The sequence below is a fragment of the Pezoporus flaviventris genome, unplaced genomic scaffold (assembly GCF_033815535.1).
Source record: "Pezoporus flaviventris isolate CSIRO_AGI_PZ_B2104156 unplaced genomic scaffold, CSIRO_AGI_Pfla_v1 ptg000066l, whole genome shotgun sequence".
Taxonomy (NCBI): Eukaryota; Metazoa; Chordata; class Aves; order Psittaciformes; family Psittacidae; genus Pezoporus; species Pezoporus flaviventris.
The window spans coordinates 15,168,562-15,194,117 of NW_026892614.1; the positions used below are offsets into that span (position 1 = coordinate 15,168,562).

The following is a 25,556-nucleotide window of genomic DNA, read 5'->3' on the forward strand; positions in this document are numbered from 1 at the left end:
TGATAACACTCCATTATGGATTATGAGGATGATTTCCTTGCTGGACCACTACACTGTATGCTAGTTTTGCCATGTACACTGTGGTCTGTTTCCCTCATGTGCTGCATGTCCTGTACTTGGTCCGAAACCCACCTAGGAATATCCTGCAGCCATGCCAAGGCCTGGATTTCCCTGCATTTGTGCAGAAGCCCATTGTGGCGACTTCAGGAAAGGTTGTGGACTTCAGTGTTAATCAGGTTGCCCAGGGTCAGCAGGTCAGTCACTAGCTATTATCACTGACAGGGCTGACGAGAGAGGCTATTGAAAAGCGAAAACTGTCTCAGGCTTACTGACCATGAGGCTCGAGAGGAAACAGAGAAGAACCCTATCATACCCCTCCAGCAGTCAGGCTTGGTCTGCAATAAAACATGACCCCAGGCTGACATGACATGGCATGCTCCAAGACTGAGCATGTGCACACAATTATAGGAGCGTGCATGTCCCATTTCTGGAGCAGGCTATTTGTTAACACGGCAACAGCAACACACGAAGGAGGTTCTCATGCATCTTGACGTCTGCTGCTGCACAAATGGAGAGAGATGGAATAAAGACATCACTTTATATTTTTGTGCCCTGGGCACTGCAGGGGGTGGGCGAAAATACAATCTGAATGTACAACTGCAGCATCTCAAATGTCCATACCCAGCAAAACTGAGTCCCTCTTGTGCATGCATAATAACCTGATTTGCAGCCATGCATTTTGCAACAGCAAGTGCTTGCCTGTTGGTGAATGGAAATAATGACTCTGATTAAAATTCATAAACCCATTTCCATTCTAACTCTCCTGTGAATACTTTGATAAAAATATGCATACTTTAAAGTTGACTTGGCAAACAAGTCATTTTCCATCTCAAGGGAATGAATGTAAAAGCACTCATGCAAAATTAGAGGTCCACACTTCATACCTGGAGATACCCAGCAATGGAAATTCCAACAGACAAAGACCTTCAGTCCATGATCTTCATATGACTAGAGTAAACTAAGAACTCTGCAAATGACTATAAAAGACTCCACATGCTAGATTGTCAAAAATCAGTATGTGTTCTACTGCTGGTTAAAAAACAGAAAGCAGAAGAGAAAGTAATAGGAAAAGATCCTTAAACCTTTAAAAATGCCTGGGATTAGATTAAGAAATACAACATATGTGTGTGGATTACGAGGGCAAGATAAACAGTTGAAACCCATCTATTTCTGTCAACTGGTATCAGCACATTCACAGAGAGTTTTACACCACTGTTCAACTAAGCATACCACCACAAAGACAAAAGCTTAAGCCAGAACAATTTCTTTATGGGAAGCAGGAGGACACGGTAACGGTAATGAAAAGATACAAGTATGGAAATTAGAGAGAACCAGGTGGAAAGCCAAGGGAGAAAAGTATGGAAACCAGTGGGGGAAAAAAGCTGCTTGTTTCAAGTGAGCCTCACATGGACAGTCTGTGCTCTGACACAGACACCTCAGACAACACCAACACTGACAGAATATTAATCTTCCTCCCACCCATTCTCCTCCAAACAAAACTAGTTCACTGGGATAGCTCTGCTGTTCATATCAGTAGGCTTCTGCTGGTTTTGTTTTCTCTGCTTCTGCCAAAGCCATGTGGATAACATAGCTGAATCTCTGCATCTTTAGCTGCATTTGCAGAGACAGAGGGATTTTATATCTTCCTATTGCTTCTGGCGCTCTCGGTATGTGACCATGAAGTAGCTCTCTCCAGGCCTGGCCATGAAACAATTCCATCATGTGGAAAGTGTCAGGATTGGGTAATTTAGATTTTACGCCAGTGCAGCAGAATGGGCTTTTTTATATTCTCTCTCTTTTTTTTTTTTTTTTTTTTGAGAACGAAACACTCCATCCCATCTTGGCCAAATAGCTTGGTGATGAGGGCACGCAGCTGAGATGAAGGAGACTGAGGTTCAACTCCCTAATCCAAGCCAGACAGAACAGGGAGTTGAAACCTGGCTTGCTGATATCCCACTGGAGTACCCTAATCTCTGACACTAGAGAACCAGGTTCAATTCCCTGCTCTTTCTGGTTTGGATCAGGGACTTGAACCTGGGTCCATTCCTCTTCAGCTGAGTGCTCTAATCATCATGCTATTGTGTGTCTACAGAAGGGCTCCTTTTGTTGTGAGCAAACTCTCCAGAACAAAGAGAATATCAGAAACTTCTATTGCTACATTAAAACATTTCCTTCAGAAAAATAACAATAGTATCAGACTGGACAGAATGTTCTTTAAATTAGGGCTTAATCCTGCATGCTGTAAAGAAATACAACCAACATCCTCCAAAAAGCCTGGCAAGTAGGTCAACAAATATAGTGCCCTCACTAGATCAAATGAATTTATGAGCTTAAAGGAAAGCATTGGCTTCAGTGTTTTGCTGGATCAAGGCCACTGCACTTTTCACGCTGAAGAGTCAAATTCTCAGTAAATAAATTTTTTGCCTTTCATGTCTTGGACTCAAGGTTTTCTGCCTTACCAAACAACAGAGTTATGGGAACTGGTGTTTAAGCAGCACTTTATCTTTCTGCCTTAGTATAAGCCACTGTTTAAATTTTCTTTCAGCAGGGCACATGCACAAGAGAAGCCTGTTGCTTGATACAGGAATTCATTAAGTCTGTTGGATTTTATTTTCTTTTTAAATCCATTCTATTTAAAATTAGGCATTTAATTTGTCTATTGTGCAAGATAAATGTTTCTCTTAGGAGACAAAGAGGGTAGACAATACAACATCCAGTAGGATAAAGCTGAATTCAGAGTACAGTGGAACTTGGGGTTCTCACACAGTACCTTCAAACATCACCAAATTTTATGCTTAATGACATAACTTAGCAAAGTACCTAGGGTTGTCTTTAATACTAAATGTATCTTGGGTTGTTCTGATGCCTGTGGTCTGCTGGAGCAGCATCAGTATGGTCTAGGAATTTCAGGGATTTGTAACAATAGAAACATCTACTAAGACAAGGGGAGAGGCTGGAAGTTCCAAACTCAAGTTTTAAAACAATTTTTTAGTGACCTTTAGGTTTTCTGGTTTTTGTTTTTTTCTGTATGAAAAGGATCACTTTTCATCTTTCAAGTATTTGAGACTCCAGTAATGCTGCTGATGTGTTTTGAAATGGTTACCAGGGAACACTGAAAAAGAATATAACTGCCTTGCTATCAAGGCATGTTTTAAGAATAAACTGATCTTCTTTTATGACAGGCATTTATCTGTAGTCTTTGCTGAAAATATGATGAGTATAGAATGTCCTCACTTTATCTGTCCTGTGTTAGTGTTCTGCTTTATCTGTAAACAGAGATAAATCACAAAGAAGGCAACTGGCAGTAGAGGGGATGCGGAATGAATCTTTTGCTGTTGAAGAAGGGAGTTCAAATTTTGGTTTGGTTACAAGCAAATTAACCCAATTAATTTCCATTGGCCTCCAAACTACAAATGTTACTTAGGGAAAGTGCTGAAGCTAAACAAATGAGAGAAAAAAAAAACCATACAAAACTGAGAGGGGAAAATTGACCTGAACTTATGCACAAGTTATGAATCCTTATATGAATCCTTACTTTAATATTAAATATACTTGTAAATAAATGCATCAGAAAAACACATGCAGTTTTATGGTAAGAAATGCACGTGTCTCCTCTCACATAAACCGGTTTTCTGACCTACTTCCAAGGGCGACTTTCCTTGAGCAGATGGTAAAGAATCAGAACAGTGTGTATCTGTTCACATTCCTCCTTCTTCCCCCAGCCTTTCACACGAAGCTGCTATCAAATGAAGCCTGCCCGCAAGATACCCCACAGCCAGATATGACTGAGCGCTAGCAACAACAAAGCATTCACCCGAACGCTTAGCTAGGTCTCCAAGCTTAAGGCTCAGGCAGCTGAGGAATTTGACAAAACAAGGCTTCACTGTAGAAGAAACCATACACTTTTTACTCTACCAGAAGAGTCTTGCTTTCCCAAATAACCCTAGTTTCACCAAGACACCTGCCTATGTCAGGGTAATTAATGAAGTTCGAAAGTAAAAACAACTTGCGATGAACAGCGAGCCCTGTTTTTCTAAACACTGGAAATGCCAGCACCACAGCAGTGTGCCTTCTTTTCACCAAGCCATACAGAGAGCTGTAAATTAAAACCCGATTCCTGAACCCTACATGTCCAGTCACTCCACTGCACATTAATCTCTTTCCTTGACTCAGCTGCCAAGTTTGCAATAAGTCTGTGTGATCCACGCCTTGAACCATGTAGCTGGCTCTGAGACCACTGTGCACTCTGTTAATACAGGGGTCAAGATACCTGTCTTAAGAAATTGATTTTTAATAGGATCTTTAAATGAGTGATTTTCTTTGTAATCCCTACTGGATTAGATTTTTCATACTGACAAACGTATCTAATGAAAAAATGCTTCGTATAAATCCTGGACAGCTCATAGAATTAGTTAAATAGATTTGCAAACATGTGAGAGACAGATGTTACGTTTCTGTTTGCCTTCGGGTTTTTTTAATCAAAGAAGCAAGAACAAGGGAAAAAGAAACACAGAAGACAAAAGATGAAATCAGCATTGTGTCAAACAAAGTGGAGAGTCAAAACAGAGAACATGATTTCAAACAGCTCATAACAGACTGGCATTTTAGTGTCAGCAAAAAAATAAACTTAGCTCAGCTTGCAATAGGAGAACATTGGAGTTTCATGAAAGAAAACATTAAAAATTAAAGTAATCCAGGAAATAATGTATTTTTTTAATAAGAGAGACTGCCTTCCTGTGATTCATTAGGAGCCAGACTAAGATCTGTCAGAGAAACACAATTCCTTTGAAAATCTGACATTGGGATTGTATACCTAATATTAATTAGTTTTATCCATGACTCTGGTTCAAATTGATATGGCAATGTCAACGACATCTAGAACATGAATTCTCTGTAGGTGCTCTTTACATTTTTTAGATAATCCCAAGCTCTACAACCCAGCTGGTGTTCTAATTAAGCTGAAGTATGCTTTACAAAAGCAGATAGGAAAACTTGGATTCCCCTAAACCATTAAGGAGCAGGAGAGATATTTACCAAAAGTTCTTAATTAACCAAGTGTCCTAGCTTGCCTGGGAAAAAAAAACCAAACCCCTCATACTTTATACAGAAAGTAGTAATTTGATATATGTACAGCATAAGATGCATCGTGTTTTTTCAGAAACACTCTTTCTGCTTTTCTAAGAGAAAAGATGTTGATTCGTAGTTGTAAGAGCTGGAAAGTTAAATATTCTCTCATGCCTAAGTAGACTCCAATTTGTTCATAGGTCAGCAAAAGAAATCTGAAAGATAACTACACAGAGCAGATACAAAGGGGTGGAAAATGTGGCCATTTCTAGTGCTGTACATAGTAACCTACCACTCGGTAGCTTTCAGATGCATGGAAATCACTGATAAATGGAGAGTACGGATATGCCCAAGAAGGCACATTGTATGTGCAGTGAACCTGACATCGCCTGAGGCTTTTGAGGACACAGCACAGAATAACTATGATTCCCTGGAGAAATGTGTCACACATCAACCTCTAGGCAAACAACGTAGGCACCTACATGTGCCTACAGGAAAGGTGGGTTGGCCAGGGCAGTTCATCCCACTTCTGGTAGAAGAAATAGTTCAAAATCACTGGCAGGTCTCACTGACAGGAAAAGATACAAAGAGCTGATTCATCACATCTTGCCCCTAGCCCAGACTCATGCCTGAGCAAGCTGGCTGCTACCATATGTGGAAGGAGTTGATTGTCCCAACTCATCTCAGCACAGGTGTGCCCAAAGCTGGTGTCACCACAAACTCACTTCCCACAGCCCCTGTAAGAATGCAGCATCTGAGCTGCCTCACTCCAGAGCAGGAGAGCAGAAGCAGAGGAATGAGCATCCACTCAGATGTTTGGAGGGCAGAAGACATGACATCAGTTTCCAGGAAGAGTCAGTACTTCTGAGAGATACCTGACTGTACCACTGACACTTCTTGAAACCTTGTAACACCTTTTTTTTTTTTCCCTTTTGTGAAATAAAAATGCTAATGAAAATATCAATGTTCTCTACACTGAGCTCCTTGTAGAGTTTGGTAAGTATACTGTCTTGACTATCAGTGTCATTTATGTTGCTTTAAACCCTGACAGAACTGGTTACAATGAGATTATTTTCAATTCAAAGCAATGAATTAGAAGTTTATTACAAACAAGAGATGAGGATAAAGCTCACACAATGGGTTCAGTTCGACTCAGTATGTGAGAAAACTCTTTACTGAGCTGGCTTCAATATATACATAAGTAGAACCTGTTTAAGACCCTTTCATAGGAGGGTGAGTTGAGACGCGTAAGAGAATCTCTGTGTGTACACATGCATGTTACTATAGACAGATTTAAATTTACAGCTATGTAAGCTATCACATAAAAGCCTTTAATCTCATAAATCAGAAACACATTATTTCTGCATGGTGAAATTACAAGTACACATCACCCCAACAGAACACCAGTAGAAACTACACTCCAATGCACTTTCACAAGACCTGTACAAGCGCATGTTATTTTGGGAAAACAGAATCCCAAAGTCTCTTGTATAAATATTTTAGAGAGGTTTAAAACATTTTATCAGGAATATTTTTTGTATCCTTCCAGCTCTTTCTTGGATACTTTAATTCAGCTATACAGATCTCAAAGGGAGAAACATTCTAATAAAATGCTTCTCTAAATAACTGAAAATTTACTTTCTGCTTTTAGAGCCTAAGGGATCAAGCACCAGATATACTGAAAAATTTCCAGGGGTGGAAATATGTGCTACATATCTTAATGGAAAAAGAGGAGTCTTCTCTTTTCAGTGGTTCAGAGATCTTGTTTCATGGCCCTTAAAATATTACTTCTCTGAACTGAAATTCAACTGAAATAAGGGGATGGAAATCTCCAGAGTACATGGAGTAACTCTTTTTAGTCATTTGTGATTATTCAGATGCACACATATACACATACATACACAGCTTTTTATGATGCCTTCCAGCTTGAAATCTGGAAAATGAGAGACACATAGGAATAATGGCAAATGAGATTGCAGAACTGAATGCCAAATGCAATTAATGTGTTAAATCCAAAATGCGGTATATTCTTTTCACCACCAGATATGTCATAGATATAATACAGCTATTACATAGTTGAATATGACAATCAATAGCTCTGCCTAGATTCTACTTTTCTGTTCACAGAGCTAGCTAAATTTTTCAAAATCCAGGTTTATTTTCTGTGAACAAACCTCCCTGCTCTGTTTTCTGTTATCTGCTATCTGAAAATCTGCCCATTTTCTGTTATAAATACGGATGGCTACAAAACCTAGGAACTCTTTGCTTATTGGTACTTTTTCCCATTATAAAGTTCACAGCACAGAAGGATCTGTAGTGATGAATATGTCATAAAAAAAGCTGAGAATATTCACTCTGATTCTTACATGATTTTGGTTCAATAAACTTTGTTTTGCATTTAACCGTGTTTCAGAGTTAATTCCAAGTTGGATCACTCTCAGCAAATCTGGATTCTGTACTCAAAGAACCAAAAATTCTGACTGTTAAGGATGGATTCCATAACTCACCAGTTAGGGAATAGGAGTAATAGCCTGGGACTGAATAACTCTGCCTTTCCACTGGTTCTGAATGCCTGCATCTAATTTATTTAGCAAAAGGAGACTACATAGCACGTAGACTATCAAGGGTTATGGAACCAACCTAAACCTTCATCCTACAAACACTTATGCCTGGTCTTAACTTTACAACCACATGTAAAGGTTCCTTTGATTTTAATGGAACTAATCACAAGAAGAATGTGGGTAAGTGTTTGCAGGATAGGGGTGCAGTAGGTCATGAATTGTGTTTTAGAAATATTTACAATGAATTGCTTGTGGATGACTTACAGAGCAAGAGGTTTTACCAGAAGACATTTCTAGATAGCAAACAAATTCAAGAACTTTGCAAGCATAAAGGGCAAAATTTAAGTAATTTATTTCCCAAAATTATTCATGGGTTTTTTGCCATATGCTAACATCAGGAACCTATGAACAGTAGCACTCCTGCTGAGCTACAGAGAAGCAAATTTCTGAATCTTTGTGAAGCATTCTGAATCCTTTGAAAGAATTCCCAGATGTTTCTATGGAGTAATTTCATTTCCTCCTCGAGGGCTCTCAGTTGTGGAGGCCTACAAGTTGTATTGAACCCAAGGAAAAACATCATGTATTTGAAAACCACTGAGATAGTCTTGTATTCACTTGTCATATTTGAGAACAAGAAAACTTGTTCTACTTCACTGAGCCCAGAGAAATGCATTCTCCAATGTCTACATATCTGATGCAAAAAGGGACCTGGAGGAAAGCCAGCTGGCTTAAGCTCAGCCAGTGTGAAACAGAGGTGACACATGTTGGCAGACTGAAGCACTTTGAAGAATTGGCAGGAACTTTCACTGCCTCTTCAGTTGATGGCATCTGTCCACCCATTGCCCAAGCGGCTTTGCAATGAGCTGGACTGCAAATTTTCCAGGCATCATCTTGTCATTCTGTGTTTGCACAGCGCCTAAACCACTGGGATCCCAGACTATAAACTACTGTCATACAAACAGTTAACTATACCAACCATGGAGACTTCCCAAGCTCATCTCTGGTCCCAGGTTCTCCATAATGTAGGAGGTATGCTGTCCTCTGTCTGCAGCTGAGACAAGGTTGGAGCACCTCCTTACCAAAACATAGCACGTGTAGTTAATCCTGTCTTTGACCCTGCATGACTAGTAGGACATCATCTGGTGCTACCTTTGAGTCTCAGCTGGAAACTCTGCTCAATGCTGATACTTTACTTTCTAAAATAAATCCAACCTCAGGGACAGCATGCAACACTAATTTTGCCTCTTACATCAGTGACCAGTCTTTTCAGGTAAGCCATGCTAGTATGTAGAAAATGCAAGCATCTAATACGCTCTCCAACTGTCAGAGGCAGACTTTTTCTCAAAAGTGAAGAGAAAGATAAATGCAGCAGGCTAAAATCAAAATATTTTTCTTCAGAGAAGTATACCTACAGATGTGAGATCAGAGTATAAACAACTTTGGCTACATCTTGTTCATTCTCCTTGACAAGTGAGCTAAGCTTACTGCTTGACCTTTTCAGTCATTACTCATCAGCCAAAACTGATGTTATTTCTGTATTATATGTTAACTTACTCAAAACATTAGGAAGTGGGAATTCTTGCACTGGCTTACATTTTCACAAACCCTAACCTCATAACTATGCCTGGATTTCAAAAAGTTGCTGTTTGATACAAAACACAAAATTTCTAGAGTGGTTTATTACCAGTACAGGGTATTTTCAAAGTTGCTGAGAACTGAAAATCCCCTTGAAGTCACTGGGAACCAAGTGCTCATTTTATTTGAAAAGTGGAACATTTCTCCAAGTCACTAAATGCAAAGAGTAAACACCTAACCATTGTTGCTCCCTCTTCAAAATATAGCTGCAGATATACATCCATTCAGAAATGAAAATATTTATTTTTCCCTATCCACAGATTAAACACAAGAGCTGTTTCTGCCAGATAATCAAGGAGAATTTGTATCCAAGTATGAAAACACAACACAGCAAGATAGCCATTTTGTAGGGAATGGCCTTACAAATCGATGGCATGGTTTTATTCAGTTTATACTCTTATCAGATGAAAAAGGAGAAGCGCCATACCATGCGTCTCAGAGGAAATAGTTTATTATGCGACTCCCACCCACTGTCATGATAAGGTTCAGGTGTCATTTTTCATTATGATTACAGCCCTGGCAGACTAAAGGGTTTTTGCCTTTTCCATTCAGTTATATGAGTTTTTCCTGCCATCTTTCAGATTCTGAGTTGATAATGACTGCAGGCATTCTGGCAGAAAACACTGAGCTTATTCCACATCAATCTTCCCCTCTCCTTGTGCTATTTTCTCTACTCCTCACCCAAAAACTGCAATCCAGTTGCCCCAAGTTATTATGAGATACACCTCCCTTGTCTTCACTGTACCAGGAATTATTTCAAGATATTTTAAGTATATTTCCTGAAGATTAGTAGCTTTAGGAATACAGCATCAAAATGTGTTCTATGAGGGCAAATATTTTAATCCTTTTTAGGTTTCAATGTGATCAAAGTTTCACAGTTTCACTCTGCTTATGCTCTGTCCTTATGGTATTAGAAAAAAAAGAATAAAGATAAAAGGTGAGTAAATATCATGTTCAGTAGAAAGGAAGGGCTCTCAGTTCCAAACCATCTCTCTAAATCCCCAGTGAGGGCTCTGATGGCTCAATACTGACCAATAGAAATCTCTTGAAGAGCAGAGTATTGGTCCATTCACAGAAGCTTGGGGCTTATCATCCATAAGTAGGGCTGAGCAGCCTACATCAAGTGACAGTTTAAGGAGAATTAAATTTAAAGTATCATTAGACTAAACTGGCTTCAGGGAGCCATCAGTCATTCCTCTCCCCCTCCCACTGACCTGATATCCAAAGCATAGGCAATATTCCAAATACTTAAGTGAAATAAATGAGTATCTGAAAAAAAATGCAATTTTTCAAACAGATGCTCTCATACCTTATTAGCATTGTCAGAGTTATTCCCCTGCTAAAAGCACTTTGGAGTGAAACACTGCAAGAACAAATGTTGCTGTGTGATCCCATATCAGCTGAATATTCTCAACCACAGCAGAGAAAAAGCCAGGCTGTATTCTCACTGCTTGTGGAATACCACAACTGTTCATTCTCATGATCTGTTCAGGTAAGACGGCAATTACATCATTCAACTTAAGCAATCCAAATATATTCAACCACTGATGTTAGTCATACTTGCTCCATCTACAGTCAATGGAGACAGGCACTTTCAGAAAAAGATCCCAGATACCCATGGGACACACAGACACAATTCTCTATTCTACCTTTAGTTGTTACAAAAATGACCATTTGCTTGAATAGGTAAGAATGAATGCCTTGTGGATTTTTCCCCTCTCTTTGATGTGATGACTGCAAATCCACGACAGATATTCCTACTCTGCTGAGTGTGGTTTGACTAGTAATGCACTCTGAGTTTCACCCAGAAAGGCAGTGTATTACTTCCTGATACAGGCTAACCTGCCATGGCATTAAAAAGTCTGCCCAAACTTTCACTTTCTTGCAAGACTACCTTTGTTTTTAGGTAGGAAATTCACTGTTTTCACCACTTTTAATATGTGTTTTCCTTCCTATAGGCAGTTCAGACATGACTCAAAACAAAATTACACCATATAGAGGTAGGAAACTGCTAAATATAAGCACAGATTTATGAAGTAGTTAGAAACTTTTCAGTAAAAGACAAAAAAAAAAAAAACAAAAAACAAACAAAAAAAACAGAACAAGCTTCTCTAAATTGGCTCCACAAGTTAATAATACTACTAATAATGAGATCGTTATCCATGATGCTGTTCTTTCTATTTTAAAAGAAAAACAAATGTGTTCAACCAAAGCTTTTTCACTAATGGATTTAGAATACCATATGTACTAAATTATGGATTAAATGTATGGATTAAAATGTAGAGATAAATTAAAGCTAGAAATTAAAATATCTTTCTTAAATGTCTTTTTTCTGCTTTAGTGAAGTTTTATGGTGGAACAGGTCTCAGTTTATTACTTCTCACTGAGGGGAACACAAATATTTTTACTGCATGTGTATTTATATATTAATTCATTTATGTATACAGACATTCAGTCCAAAATAAAAATGCTCCTAGTAGAGACGGGAAAAAAAAGTTCAACTTTATCAGAATCGATACCAAAATCATCAAGTGCAGAGGGCAGCATTTGCCTCCATATTTACAACATTGATAAGTAAACCAAAACAGCTTCATGACTGTCAGTGGAACTTTTCTGATGTCAACTCAGACTTAGAAAAGGCATTTCTGGGGGAAAGCATTGTCCCACTTAATCATTCTTTGGCTCAGAAGGCAAAAAAAACCACTCAGAAACCTAACTGGATAGTGCTGGTGCAGAGACAGTGACTGTAGAGCTGCTGGGTGACAACCTCCCGGGAAGCCAACCAGGTACAGGAGAACATTCTCCCTTTCTGGCATGCAATCCCTGGAGATGTCCCACTGAGAACAGGACCCACTGGCACAGAGCATCGGAGCTGGCAAGGCGGCTCTACATAACAAGGGATTTATCTGAAAAGGGAGGATAGCAACAAGTAAGGTGAGAAGCAGAATTTATATTCTTTGGCATAACCTCCAGCAAATGAAGTTAGTGTTTATTACTCTTAATATAACCCTTTAAAATAAACACAAAATTAGAGGTTAATATTAAATAGAGCAATGAATTAAATTCTATTGCTGATCCAGCAGCATCACCTTTAATTAGCCCGCTTTTCTCTTTTGTTACTTGTGTCACAGCTACGTCTTTCACTAGCACTTTACGAGTAGCTCAAATTCTTTCACTGTAATTCTTTTAGACAAATTCACACATAACCGGAAATTACAACAGCTCTTACGCATTTGAGCAAATTTTTTTGTTTGTTTCAGATATCAGTATTTCTGCTTTAGGTTGGGAAAAGACATTGTTTTGTTAAGAAATGACTACAAATTGAGGAAGAAATAAAGCAACATGAAGAACTGTGGTCAGACCATTGACAATTAAAGACAGGATGGGGAGATGGAGAGAAGACGGTGAGCAGGAAATAAACATGATCTGCTGAGCCTTCAAAAATAACTTGCAGGCCTCCCTTTCTCTGAAGCAGAACTGCCCACTGGGAGAGTACAATATAATTATGTAGCAAGACAATAGGGTAATAATATTGAAGCTACCAAAACCAAAGGCCCAAGGAAATTGTTTTAGGTTAAACAGAGTTCTCTTTGGAGGTTCAGCTGCCCTGAAGCCATAGTAGTGGCCTCGGGATTTAGTGCTGCAAAACTCCCTCTTTATACGGAGGTTTGACCAGTAGACCTATGTAGTCATGAGGAGTACGGCCTTATGCTACGTCCTGTCCAGGCCACCACTACTCCATACTCAAATAAGCTTTTGTGTTACTGTGTGGGCATTCTGACTGAGCCAGTGCTTGTGATACCAGCTTGTGTGCTGCATATCCTTTTCCCACCCACCAAGCACACTGGCATTGCATTAACCTTACTGCACTCGAGACACACAGATCTCCTTGCTGATGGCCACATCTTCACCCAGTCAGTATCCCCACCGCCTCTGTTTCAGGCTGCCAGCACAGGATACTTGTAGTGGACATGACATGCAGAAAACATCCTTCACTGAGCTGTCACTAACCTACACGTGGCCTACGGTAGTGGAGCGGCATCCAGCTGCTCAGGATTGCAGAGACCTGGGAAGTCAGGCATCCTCCTGCAGCCCCATATATTAGAGAAAGCAGCTACTGCTTTGGAAGGAAAAGCAGCCATGCCCCTGCCTCCCCTAGCACTATTGGGCTGAGGAGGAACATGCCTGGCCCTCCAGCACCCCTCTGCACCTCACTGTTGAGCCTCAGCCCTCCCATCTACCCTGCAGACCTGCCACTGCCAGGCTCTGGGCAGGCTCCCTCCTTCATCCTTGCCATGCAGCTATTCACTTTTGCCATCACTGTCATGAAGGTTAACACCAGCTTTGCACAAATATTTCCTGTTCATAGCTCAAACTCTTAACTAGCCAGGTCTGCTTCATACAGAGCTTTTTTGCCAAGTGTCTCTTGGTAAATAAAGCAGTGTTAGGGCACAGGACGATAGTTATAGACTCATTCAAAACAGCCAGAAACTTGAAATGATTGTTTGACATTTTGGACCTTTAAGATTCAATGGCAGAAAGGGATATTTTAAATATTAGCTCATGCAACTTAAAAGCTTGTTACATCATAAAAATATAATCCTTTTAAATCACACTCAGTGGAGAAAGTTACATATTAATTGACTTAACACTGAAGCTCATGGAAAGGCAGGCATATGTATATAATCTGCATCACTATCAGAAATACTCTGTTACTTAACTGAAACTTTTAAAAACAATCAAATTTTTAGTCATTCAAACATTTAAGGGTGTGAAGTAAGGTCAGATTATTTTCTACTCACTGCCAGCATCAGACTACACAGAGGAAATTAAGAACTTCATGAAACTATGGTAAGCAAGATAAGGTAGACCAATGGCGGTACCTCATCATCTTAGCTGAGCCCAGTACCTCATGAAATCTGATGTGCTCCTGATCAGAAGTGGAGCAACTGTAAAAATATAATGGAATACAGCTCAAAAGGAAAAGTAGTTAAGTCTCTATCACTTTCTTTTTATTTTAAAGATGCCTTTGGAGTAAGACACAGCTCTTTGGCTGTTACAGCTGAACCCGGGACAGTCTTGCATCATTGTGGTTTGAGAGTTTCTGATTATTACTCTTTAACTTTGGAAAAAGAAGATGCACTGCCAACAACCAAAAGCAAACTGTATTTATCCACACATAATTCGCCCATAACTTAATCATGAGTTTTGATCCACAAAATATAAACTGTTCAGGGTCAGTGATGGATTATCCCATCAGAATCACAGTAAATAAAGCCATTACAATAGGAAGAAAATTGGGCAGTTAGAATGCTTTTGTTCCTCTTAAGTAATGCAAATGTGAAATAAACAAATGAGTTAAACAGCTCTCATGCATGATTTTTCAAGAGAAAATATTAACTATTTGAATGTCAAGGTTAAACTAAGATTATGAAGATCCATAGCACAAAACAACAGCTGAGGACAGTCACTAGCAGACTGTGAAATCCAAAAACAACCTGTAGTTCAACATAGCCATATATAAGGAAGAGTTTTGAGGGATTATTTTTCTGTTGTTGTTATTACATAAACTGATTGACTATACAAGGGACATGAATCAAGACATTTTGATTAAGTAATGTTTTAAGATTTTTAGCTTGACTTAAACTGTAGACCATCACAGTACCAACACAGTGATCAGCAGAACTTAGGCTCTGGATGGAAAGCGCTAGCTCTGGGGTTTTGGTTGCAGGAAGGAGGGGGCAGTGGTCTACATTCTTGTCCAACCTGAGATTTTGATATCTGTCTCAGACGCTGAGCAAAGATGCCAAATTTTCTAATTTGAATCCTTCTTGCGCCACTGAATAAACCCGAGAGATTAAACATGCAAACCTTTCAGATGGTTATTACCTCAGTGCTATCAAAACCCCAAAATACTCATTTTTTTGTAAAAATGCTCTAGGATTGAAAATTTTAATGAGAAACATCTGAAGTGAGGCTTTTCAGAGAGCAGTGGGATTGCCAGGAAGGACGAAAATAAGAGTGAAATGCTGATCTTATTTCACCAGTAGAAACCTACAGTAACTTCAATGCAACTGATACATTCTGCTGGATTCCAGCTGGGGTAATTGAGATCAGCATTTTGGGAAAAGGAAATATTCAGTAGTGAAGAGCTATGCTAGTCTTAGAAAATAGAAAAGGGAGGCTTTCAGGGCTTTCAGTAGATAGACTTACTGAATCTGCACATTCACACAAGTCAAAAGATTGTATTACTGTTAGAGTTTACAAGGCACTGTCATTTCCAAACTACAGTTTCCCCTCCAAAATTATGTTTTTGTATGAGAGGAAGTATCACAACTGCAGGAACCTCAAAAAACATACTCTGTTAAATAAAAGGAAAAATTAAAACAACCAAAATGAAATGTAAACAACATTAATGGTCTTACTTAAAGCCACAAAACCTTAGAAACCCAGTAAAGGCTGAAAATCCAGCTTGACATTGTGGTCTCCCTCTCTCAAGCTCGTGTGCCTTTTACTCATTTGGATTTCTTTTTCTTCCCCACCCCCTCTGCACAAAAGATAAGGGTAAATCTGATTAAAGAATGTTGTGTAAGAAAATCACATTTCCTGTAATACTTTTCAAATTTTTCCAGTTACTTTTCAAATTTCAGGTCTTGGTAATGGAAATAATATTACACAAAATCCAGATAAGTTCCCAGGTCAAGTAAGAATACAAAAATCTTAAACTATACAAAGGATTATCCAAAGTTTATCCAGCCCTCACACACAGCAGAGCCTAAAACAGAGTCTTCTCGAATTCAATGCATATTTTTTAAATAAGAAAAAGATTTGCCCTCGAGGCAAATTAACTGAGTGGTCTGGCACTGTCTCAGTATGCTATCATGTCTTGCTCTCTTACATATCCAAGTTCCTTTCTTCCAGGTTGCCGAGAGCAGAGGCAAGACTAGCTTCATGAATAGGCAGCTTATCCATAGTATAAGGCACTGGTCTCGAAAATGGGGTACACATACCCCAGGGGGGGCACAAGACAATCAACTGGACTGCAGGAAGAGAATATTTTTTGTACTATTAGCAAATAAAAATTGTGCTTATTTCATTTTTATTTTATCCTTTTTGACTTTCTATATTTGGTTACATTTTACAATGTCCTTAATATATTAGGACAGTAGCATATCTATATTGTTTATAAATAAATATACATGTATTGAGGGTGTATGCTGAAAAATATTTTACTGATTATTAAAAACTAGTGAATACATATAATGCTTGAAAATATCTTCACCTGTAGGCCCAGACTGAAAAAATACAGTTTCAGGAACTTATATTTCTTCACCTTGGCTGAATTTGACCTATTACCACTCATGATTTTATGAAAATACAGGGGCACCTACACCTTATTCCACCATACTACAGGTTTAGCTTAACTATCCTTCATGCTGTAAACTTTTAAATGGTCTTGACCAGCTTGTGCAGAAAACAGAATTTCTATTTAACACACCAATTATCCAAAAGTCTGAAATTAACCATTTGAGACTCTTTACAGAATATGTCAGTTTATCAGGGCCTTCCATTTTACTGTGTAACTCAGAGAACAAAAGGTCAAAATATAAACCTTAGAAAACTGATCGTAAGAAAAGAAGAAAACCCTTCGATTTCCCCAGACTCCAGTCTATTTCTCTAGACTCCTTTCTGTGTTGATTCTCATTATCTTGCAATAACTAGTTTCTGAGAAAGATCAAAATCATTAGCAGAAAAATACTTTAGTTTTTAAAAAAGGAACAGAAACCTAATGGGAATAATTATTATTATATAGCTTCCAGACAATCTAACAGATACAGGCGGCTTGGATCATTCTTACAAACATTAGATTAGCATTCAATTTCAGGTGCTTTATTTTAAGTTACCCTTAGGATGTGAGGATATATTTTTAGCTTGGTTTAGATCAGTGGGAATTTTGACATAGACTCCAACGGGCCTTTATCTTCTGCAGTTTTGCCTTAACAAGGTATCTGTGTATGCCAAAAACTGCATCTTGATTTATTTGTAAATTATTGCTAAAAGTATTGGCTTAACATGCAATGGGTTTAAATTTTCAGGTGGTATAAATCAGCTTAACAGAAGAACTATGTCAGTTTAATCCACCTGAGGATGTACCAGTGAGTTTTATCCTCTTTAAGATCATTCACAGTAGTAAAGTAGTTGTTTTAAAATCTTCCTGGTCTTATACATCAGACAGTGACGTGGTTTCACCCAGGGCTACTGCATTTTTGTGGGTATAATCTGCAAATCGAACACACCCGTCTTTCCAAAAATGCATTATTCCTTGAAAATAAGTACACAATTAACCTACGTTTTTCATTCAGTCCTGGCACCACTGAGTAACCAGGTGCTGTATTTAAATTTAGACAACACAAATGTAAACATGCCTTTGCAGCACTGCTTACAATAGAGAAAACTTTGAGCAACGGTGATTCATTTCTACTAAAAAGTTGCTTCATATTAGCGTTTGTGTGCAATTCTTTATGTTAGTTGTTGACAACTAGCAACAACTGTGCAAGATCCTCCTTCAACTTCCTTTTTAAGAAATAATAAGAAAATCTCAATCCATTTTTACTTAATGTAGTGTTTGCATGATAAAAAAGAAATTTGCCAGTTGAGGATTCAGGCATTTAATAGACTAGTTAAGAGAAAGAAAAGACATAGCCTTAAGAGAAACAATTAACACAATTGCAACTGTTAAGTAACCTCTTCCCCCTGTGACTTCTATAGACATATTTACTCCATGCTGCTGCAGAGCAGAAGAGGGAGGTTCTCCTAGTTAACCCGTAAGAATTTAGGAAATGTTAGAAAATATTGGTATTTGGCTTATTTTAAAATAACATAAACCATTTGAAAGACAACGATTAAGGAATATAAGATATGGGTATGTTTAGTTTAGAATTCTTGTCTAAATGTTTCTGTGGGTGGCTAAACTGAAATATTTTTTATGACACAAAAAATCTGCTCACACAATTACCTTGTTTCTGGTTCTTTACAGTAGCTGACAATGATTCATAATTTTAATTCATAATTCACTAAACCTGCTACAAGTCAAGTCATTCAAACAAATTAACATGCCATTTAAAAAATTAAGCAAGTCTACTGACCTCTGTGTACCACAACTATCCGGAGATAAGACCTCTCACATGCTTATAAAAGGTTTGAAAAAATGAAAAATCTAACAAACGCCAAGGTTTGTTCCCGCAACAGGTAAGAAAGGAACAATATTCTGTGGTAAACTGTCAAGGGTACTTTTGGAAAAAAGTAATTACATGATACATATTTCAGACTGATTCGAAGATGGAGGGAATTTTCCCATAGATTTTGCTAGAACAAGGATTACGAAGTATGGGCCAAATTTTTCTAGACATAGTTTCTGACTTCTGCGGTATGACAATAGCAAGGAATAATTCCAGTTAGTAAATGTTAATGCCTTTAAACTACTGAGAAAACTGAACCTTACTTTCTCTGACAACATTCTAAGACCCATATTTACATGTATTGTTCCAAAGTCAAAGACTATAGTCAGTGGCAAATCAATGCAGCAATATCTAGAAGATACATTGTTTTGGTATAGGGTAACAAAGTGCTTTCTAATTTACTGCAGTGAATAAACAAAGCATTGAAATGTATGAAACCCAATTTATCTATTTCACTGACCTTGAAGCTGGCGTCCTTTGTACAAATCCTTTGTTTTGGTTGGGTGTGCTCTGGCACCATTATCACACTTTGGTTGTTCATACCTAAGGAACAAACAAGGAGAGAATAAAAACAGTGAAGGTTAATTTGATTTAGGACTAATTTATTTCTAATTATCTAGTCCAAAATAAACATGTACCTTCTTTTATTCAGGGAATCATAGAATAGGATTGTTTTTCATTCAGAAGGGGCAATGCAAATTCATCTGCCTATTTTCCACTTACTCAGAGAAGTTAGTATATCTTTATTCTTCTGGGGTTGATACAAAACTAAAAAATCATTTTCTGTTCCAAAATCTAGGTTTCCCAGAGAAGCTGTGGCTGCCCCATCGCTGGCAGTGCTCAAGGCCAAACTGGATAAGGCTTTGAGCAACCTGGTCTAGTGGAAGGTGTCCCTGCCCATGGCAGAAGGGTTGGAACTAGATAATCTTTTAGGTCCCTTCCAACCCAAACCATTTGATGATCCTATGACATGATACGATTCTACCTGTACTTTCAACAAACACTGGCAGCATCACCAGCAGTATTTTTTTTATGAGAGTCTGGGAGACATGGGAGCATCTCTCCTTTTTTCTTATATTCCACTACAGACACATGGTAGTTTTTCACACACTTTTATATTTTATACATCTTTCTTTGAAATTTTGAGCTCCCCAAACTACATTTACTGTATGGCACACTAAAATGTCTAATTTAAGTATACTAATACAAATTTTTAAACCAAAATACTCTTGGTGTAGATGGTGGCTACATCCAGGCGGCAATTAATAACGGTAAGCCCAGGCCAGACTGCCCTTCAGAACAATACTTCAGTATTCTGATCTTAATTATCTAGAAAAAATTAAAAAACAATATCACTTTTATTTTGAGTGCTTAATGTATTTTCACATCATCTGATGAAACTGCCCACTGTCCCATCAAATTCTGGCTGCTGCAAGAAGATACAGTGTTTTTTTCATGGACATGGGAGAACTACAGGCCCTTTTTTTCCCCTAAAGAACGGCAGGAATAGAAGCTGCTTTGATAGCATGGGTTGGATTCAGATACCTGATGGATGACCACTTCAATCAGCCAAGAACAGAGTGAAAGGGAAATCTCTGAGCAGTACTCACTAATGCATTATCTGGCAACCAGCCTGGTCCCCAATTAATCTGATACCTGACTCTGCATTCCCCTCGTCCTCTTCCGTTACTGTTACTGTTCTGTGCCTACGCTTTCTTTTTGGCCCCTACTTTTCTACCGTTTTGGCTTTTTTGTTAAAGACACATGTAGTTAATCATAGACAAACTAAATCTACTAAAGACCAGTAAGTGTTAAAATGCTGCAATATGAAAACTCTATGTCTAACTCTTAAAAGCAACTGAAGAGAGAAAATGAATCATTAGAAATTTACCGTACAGGATCAGCCATGCTAAGAACTGATAAGAAAAACACACTTGACTCAGTTTTCATGGGGAAAGAGTGGGAAAGGGATAGTATGTCAGAATGGAGCACTGTTAGGTTAAAATTAATGTAGTCAAAAGACATCTCAAGTTACTCTTTTGAATTTTAAAGAGGAAAGAATCCCTAGCAGCGAATGTATGTCTGGATTTGGCAAGGGCTTATGAAGCCTACTTTATACCTCTGAGCAGTCTGCTGGGAAGCACTGAGATTTACTGAGGTGTACAAAGCAGTGTGGGATGGAGGCTTTCACAGGGATTCTACAGTGTCAGCAGCCTCATGAAACAGCTGATTTATATACTTTTTTAAGTTTAGAGTTTCCTGTGGAAGTGGATTGGAGATTACTTTGCCCATGATCCTAGCTGCTAAAAAGTCACATGTGAGAACACAGACTCATGGCTCTGCTAAGCAAAAAAGGCTGAGTCACACTGTGATGTTCAAGAGGCATTGAGAGCCAGCTGGTGAGGACCATACTGATAGACTTGGGGTAATGGTTGATTTAAACCTTTAAATGAATTATTTACTTTTAGTCACACAGATGTTTCCAGCTTTATACCACAATCTCACCTATTTCTTGTGCATTTTACTGTCATGAATGACCTACAGTGGTTCTTCATTCACATATCTTTATTTTAACTCTGGAATGAGATTATTTTTTTTGCCCTGGAATGCTTTCACTAACAAATTATTTATCTTTTTTTCAGATGATGGAATATTAGAAGGTAAATGAACATTAATAACTTCCCTTCATTTTGCAACTACTATTTATTTATTGTGGTATTCACAGCCTGCTGATATAACAAATTTCATCGTTATGGATGTATTAAAAATCAACAACATCTAAAATGCTATGCTATTCTGGCTACAGCTTCCCAGATCTGCCTGTCCTTTCTCTGTTGTCCCCTAATGGCATGATCCAGATTTGCACAACAGAGATTCCAGGATTCAATGCATCCATCTTGCTACCAGGAGTACTAATGCCAGTGGTTCCTGCAGCAGCATTTTAACAGCTAGTCTTCCAATTTGTATTTGGCAATGGGAAGCTGGAAGATAGCATACACTATTTTTCACGAGCATCTGGCTCTTTAAACTGTGAAAGACACACATGTTCACTCTTTTCACTCTGTAAGAAAGAATTACAAAAAGACAACTGCATCCTTACCATACTCTGACCCCTTCCATCTGCCAGACGAAAAAAAAAGTTTACCAATACAGGGGAGGAAAAAAAAAAAAGTTGGGATTCCAGCCCACCTAAATCTTTCTCAGAAATGAGGTCTAGAAGCTCCTTTTAAACTCCAGGCAGTAATCCCACCTGCTTGTTTACCAGATTCCTAAATACACCAGTCATTCTTTACTTAGTATGAAACTTAAAATTCAGTACTCTGCTTACCCATCTGTGCTCAGAAATGTCCTCTCCAGGGACATTACTAAACATTACTTCCTCAAAGCTCCACTGAGAACTGCCTGTTAAGTCCAGCAAAGCTGAACAAATTAGAAATGGTTAAGGCAGTGTGTGCTTGCAGCAAAGAAAGCCAACCTGGGCTGCATCGAAAGGAGTGTGACCAGCAGGTCGAAGGAGGTGATCCTGCCCCTCTACTCTGCTCTCATGAGACCTCACTTGGAGTATTGTGTGCAGATCTGGTGCCCTCAACATAAAAAGGACATGGAACTCTTGGAACAAGTCCCGAGTAGTCAGCATAGATTTATGAAGAGGAAATCATGCTTGGCCCTGCAAGCCTTCTATGGTGAGATGGATGGCTCAGTGGATAAAAAGAGATGAGCAGATGCCATCTTAAATTTAGCATGGGTTTTGACACTGTCCCTGATTACGTTCTCACAGACAAACTGCTGAAGTATGTGCTAGATAAATGAACATTGAAGTGTGCTGAAAACTGGCTGAACTGCCAGTCTCAAAGAACTGGGATCAGCAGCACAAATTTCAGCTCAAAGCCAGTCACCAGTGGAGTGCCCCAGAGATCAATACTAGGGCCAGGATTGTTTAGCTTATTCACTAATGAACAGAATCCTGGAACAGAGAAAAACAGTAGCAAGTTTGTCGATGATACAACACTGGGAGGAGCTGCTGATACACCAGAGTTTAGTGCTGCCATTCAGAGAGACCTTAGCAGGCTGGACAAATGGGTTGGCGGGAATCTCATAAAGTTAAGAAAAGGCAAATGCAAAAATTCCACACCTGGGAAAGAGTAATCCTCTGCAACAGCACAGGATGGAGGCAAAAAAAAATGGATTTGGACTCAAATTAGAGAATAGGTTCCATAAAATGATTTAAAGTATAATTCAAAGAAGGATTAGCACTAAAAATTAGAATCAGTGAACAAACCTAGAAGTAGAGAATGGAGAACTAGCAACAAAAGGAGCCTCTGGAATCTCTAGAGGACATGTCTAAGTCCTCAAACAATATGCACAGTGACCCTACAGTTTCAGGATCAAACTTAAATTATTCTGACAGTTTATGGATCTCAACTTGCCAGAAACAGCAGATCGACAGTAACTTTGAGTCATGCTCACTTCAGCTGGTACTGTAGTTGGCATGGTCTAGAATATGGCATAAGCAGCAGTCATTAAATCAGCACTTGAAGAACATGTGAAAAACACTCCCCAAGAATATAATACTTTATGGCAAGTGGCTTATAATGTTTCTTCACAAACCCTACGCAAATGATAAAAAAACACTTTGCTTAAGCTTGAAAATATTTATGATTGCATCAAGATACCCATACTGCTCGCCAGCTTTACATGAGCTTCTATAGCATTCCTATAAGGGCCAAACCTCAATAACCAGCCTAAATAACATCCTTTGGAACCTGATACTTGCCTTGCCTGCATCTGCTGTATGTGGCTCACAACACTTTACCATGTATCCGGCTCAGCTGAGACGACTTAACTCCAAGCTTCTATTAATAACACACTAAAATGATATTTCCCCTTTATGGGTTCTCAAGCAATCGTTCCATCAAAAACAGTCATATGAAATAGTTGAGGAGGATGCTGGAAAAATAACTGTATGTTTCTGAGGTTGGACATGGTTTCTGTTATAGACCATCTTACTTAGTTCTTCTACATTCAAGCTAAGGAGTGTGAGGTTTCCTCTGGGCTTACTCATCTGCTCCAAGACTTGGCTTCTCAGGACACAGTAAAAGTAAAAGGACTAGTGAAGCAAACTGCCTGTGACATTGCAGTGAAAGTCTGTGGCCACATGACCTTAACTTTTGATGTCTCTTATATATGTATTTCACTTCATAGTGGAAGAAAACTATAATGCCACCAGCAATAGAAATCTACATGCTAGTTAGTACATGCACACTAAGGCATCTTCTCACTACAAATTTAGAGCAATGAATGTGTATTCACTTACCTGGTTGATGTACCTGGGATAGGACGCCCCGTATCCACCAGCACACACCAGCAGTAGCCTGTGGAAGGATGACACTGCACTGGTTTGTAGAGGCCGCCCTGAGCACACTCTGGAATGAACACATTGTCTTTCTGGGGCTGTTTAGCTTCCTCTAGGGCTGACTGAAGTTCTTGATCACATGATGATGCTTTTGAAAGGAAAAGAAAAAATACTGAAGAAGGTATACGGAAAGGGCTTGCTAGATTTATCAAACACTTTTTTTGAGTTTGCTTTTAAGGATTGAATTCTAAGTGGCTCACTACAGCTCAAATAACAGCCACATTGGTTTATGCTGTCTACTGCCAGCCACTTTAGCTTCCTTTTCATACAGCTGCTTCATAATACAGTCCTAATAACACCTGGACACCCTCTTTCCCATACTAGATGTAGTCTATGGTTAACCAAATACCTTCTCTGCCACCTTAAAAAACATCCTGACCTACTCCACAGCCCCTAAACCACTGACTGTTTTCCAAGGGAACAGAAAAAAATCCAACTTCTTAGAATTCCTTACACAAATTCATCTAGATAGTCATTTAGATATTTATATTCTGCTCTTTTCAGTTTTGGAACAACATCTTAATACATTGAGAAAAGCCTTCCGCTTCTTTTCTGGCAATTCTGGTAGTGGTGATGTATAATTTCCTCTAGAAACCAAAGACCCATGAGAAAAAGTAATAATTTTTATATCTTCATTAACAATATGTTCCAGATCTTTTCTGGATATTAGAAAACCTTACATAACTACACATTCCTAGCCTTTATGTGAAACTATGAATCAGGAGGCAAAGAGCAGAAATGCCAGGGCCTGAGAATGCCAGTCAGTTCACACTGAGCGGAAAAAAAACCCTCTGCTGAGGAGGTTCTGATCACTGCTAATTGGTATACGTGGCACTGCAGTCATAACAAATCACTGTCTATTTACTCAAGCCATTATTTCTTCAGGAGCCTTAAAGTCAGTCTCCTATCATGTGAAATTTATATAGGTTAATAAAACAGCTTTTGTCTAATTCCCAAATTAACGCAGTGAACAAAATTAAATATTTGAAAACCAAGAATGTTAAGCACTCTATAGACACAGATTATTGACAGAAAAAAATTCAAGTTACTAGAATTTCAATCAATAAAAGCTTCTCCTCAGTCAAAGACTAGTGGCATACTTATTCTCTGAATCTGTCACAAGTCTTGATTTTTCACTGTTAACCAACAGAAGGATAAGTTGAATCCTGACCGGATTTTCTAGTGAGTTTCAGCTTCAATCTAATCTCATTTACACTTTATCTACAGGGTTCAGAAAATGCTTTGCTAATTGTAGACAAAACCTAACAGAAAGTATTAGTATTATTTATGTCCAGAATGCTACTGCTCCTTGCCAGCTTTTTGCTAATGCAGATGACCAAAACCAGTAAGTCTTCTGAAAAGGTGGCAGGAAGTTAAACACCTTCATACTTTAAATGGGAAAAAATTCCATTGATGCAATACCCTGGTTTCCAAAACAGTGTGTTTTGTTCCAATCCATGTAAAAGGTTTAAAAAACAAGCTATCACTTGCTAGCACAATTACAAGGCACAGACTGAGCGCTGAGCATGCTTTTTCGGTTCTTTGGTTGATATTTTTCTGTTCCTCTTTTGTTTCACACAGTAT

At 38.6% G+C, this 25,556-nt stretch overlaps 1 protein-coding gene across 4 annotated transcripts in view; it reads right to left on the minus strand.

Moving 5' to 3' along the window:
• The window catches only part of SMOC2 (SPARC related modular calcium binding 2), a 140,133-nt gene that overhangs the window by 16,627 nt on the left and 97,950 nt on the right, over positions 1 to 25,556 (minus strand). For all 4 annotated transcript variants that reach the window (XM_061471354.1, XM_061471357.1, XM_061471353.1 and 1 more), the window contains 2 exons: positions 23,874 to 24,060; positions 19,020 to 19,102 (listed from right to left, as the gene is read on the minus strand). In XM_061471354.1, coding sequence (XP_061327338.1) covers positions 19,020 to 19,102; positions 23,874 to 24,060 — 270 coding nt within the window. The remainder of the gene's footprint in view (positions 1 to 19,019; positions 19,103 to 23,873; positions 24,061 to 25,556) is intronic.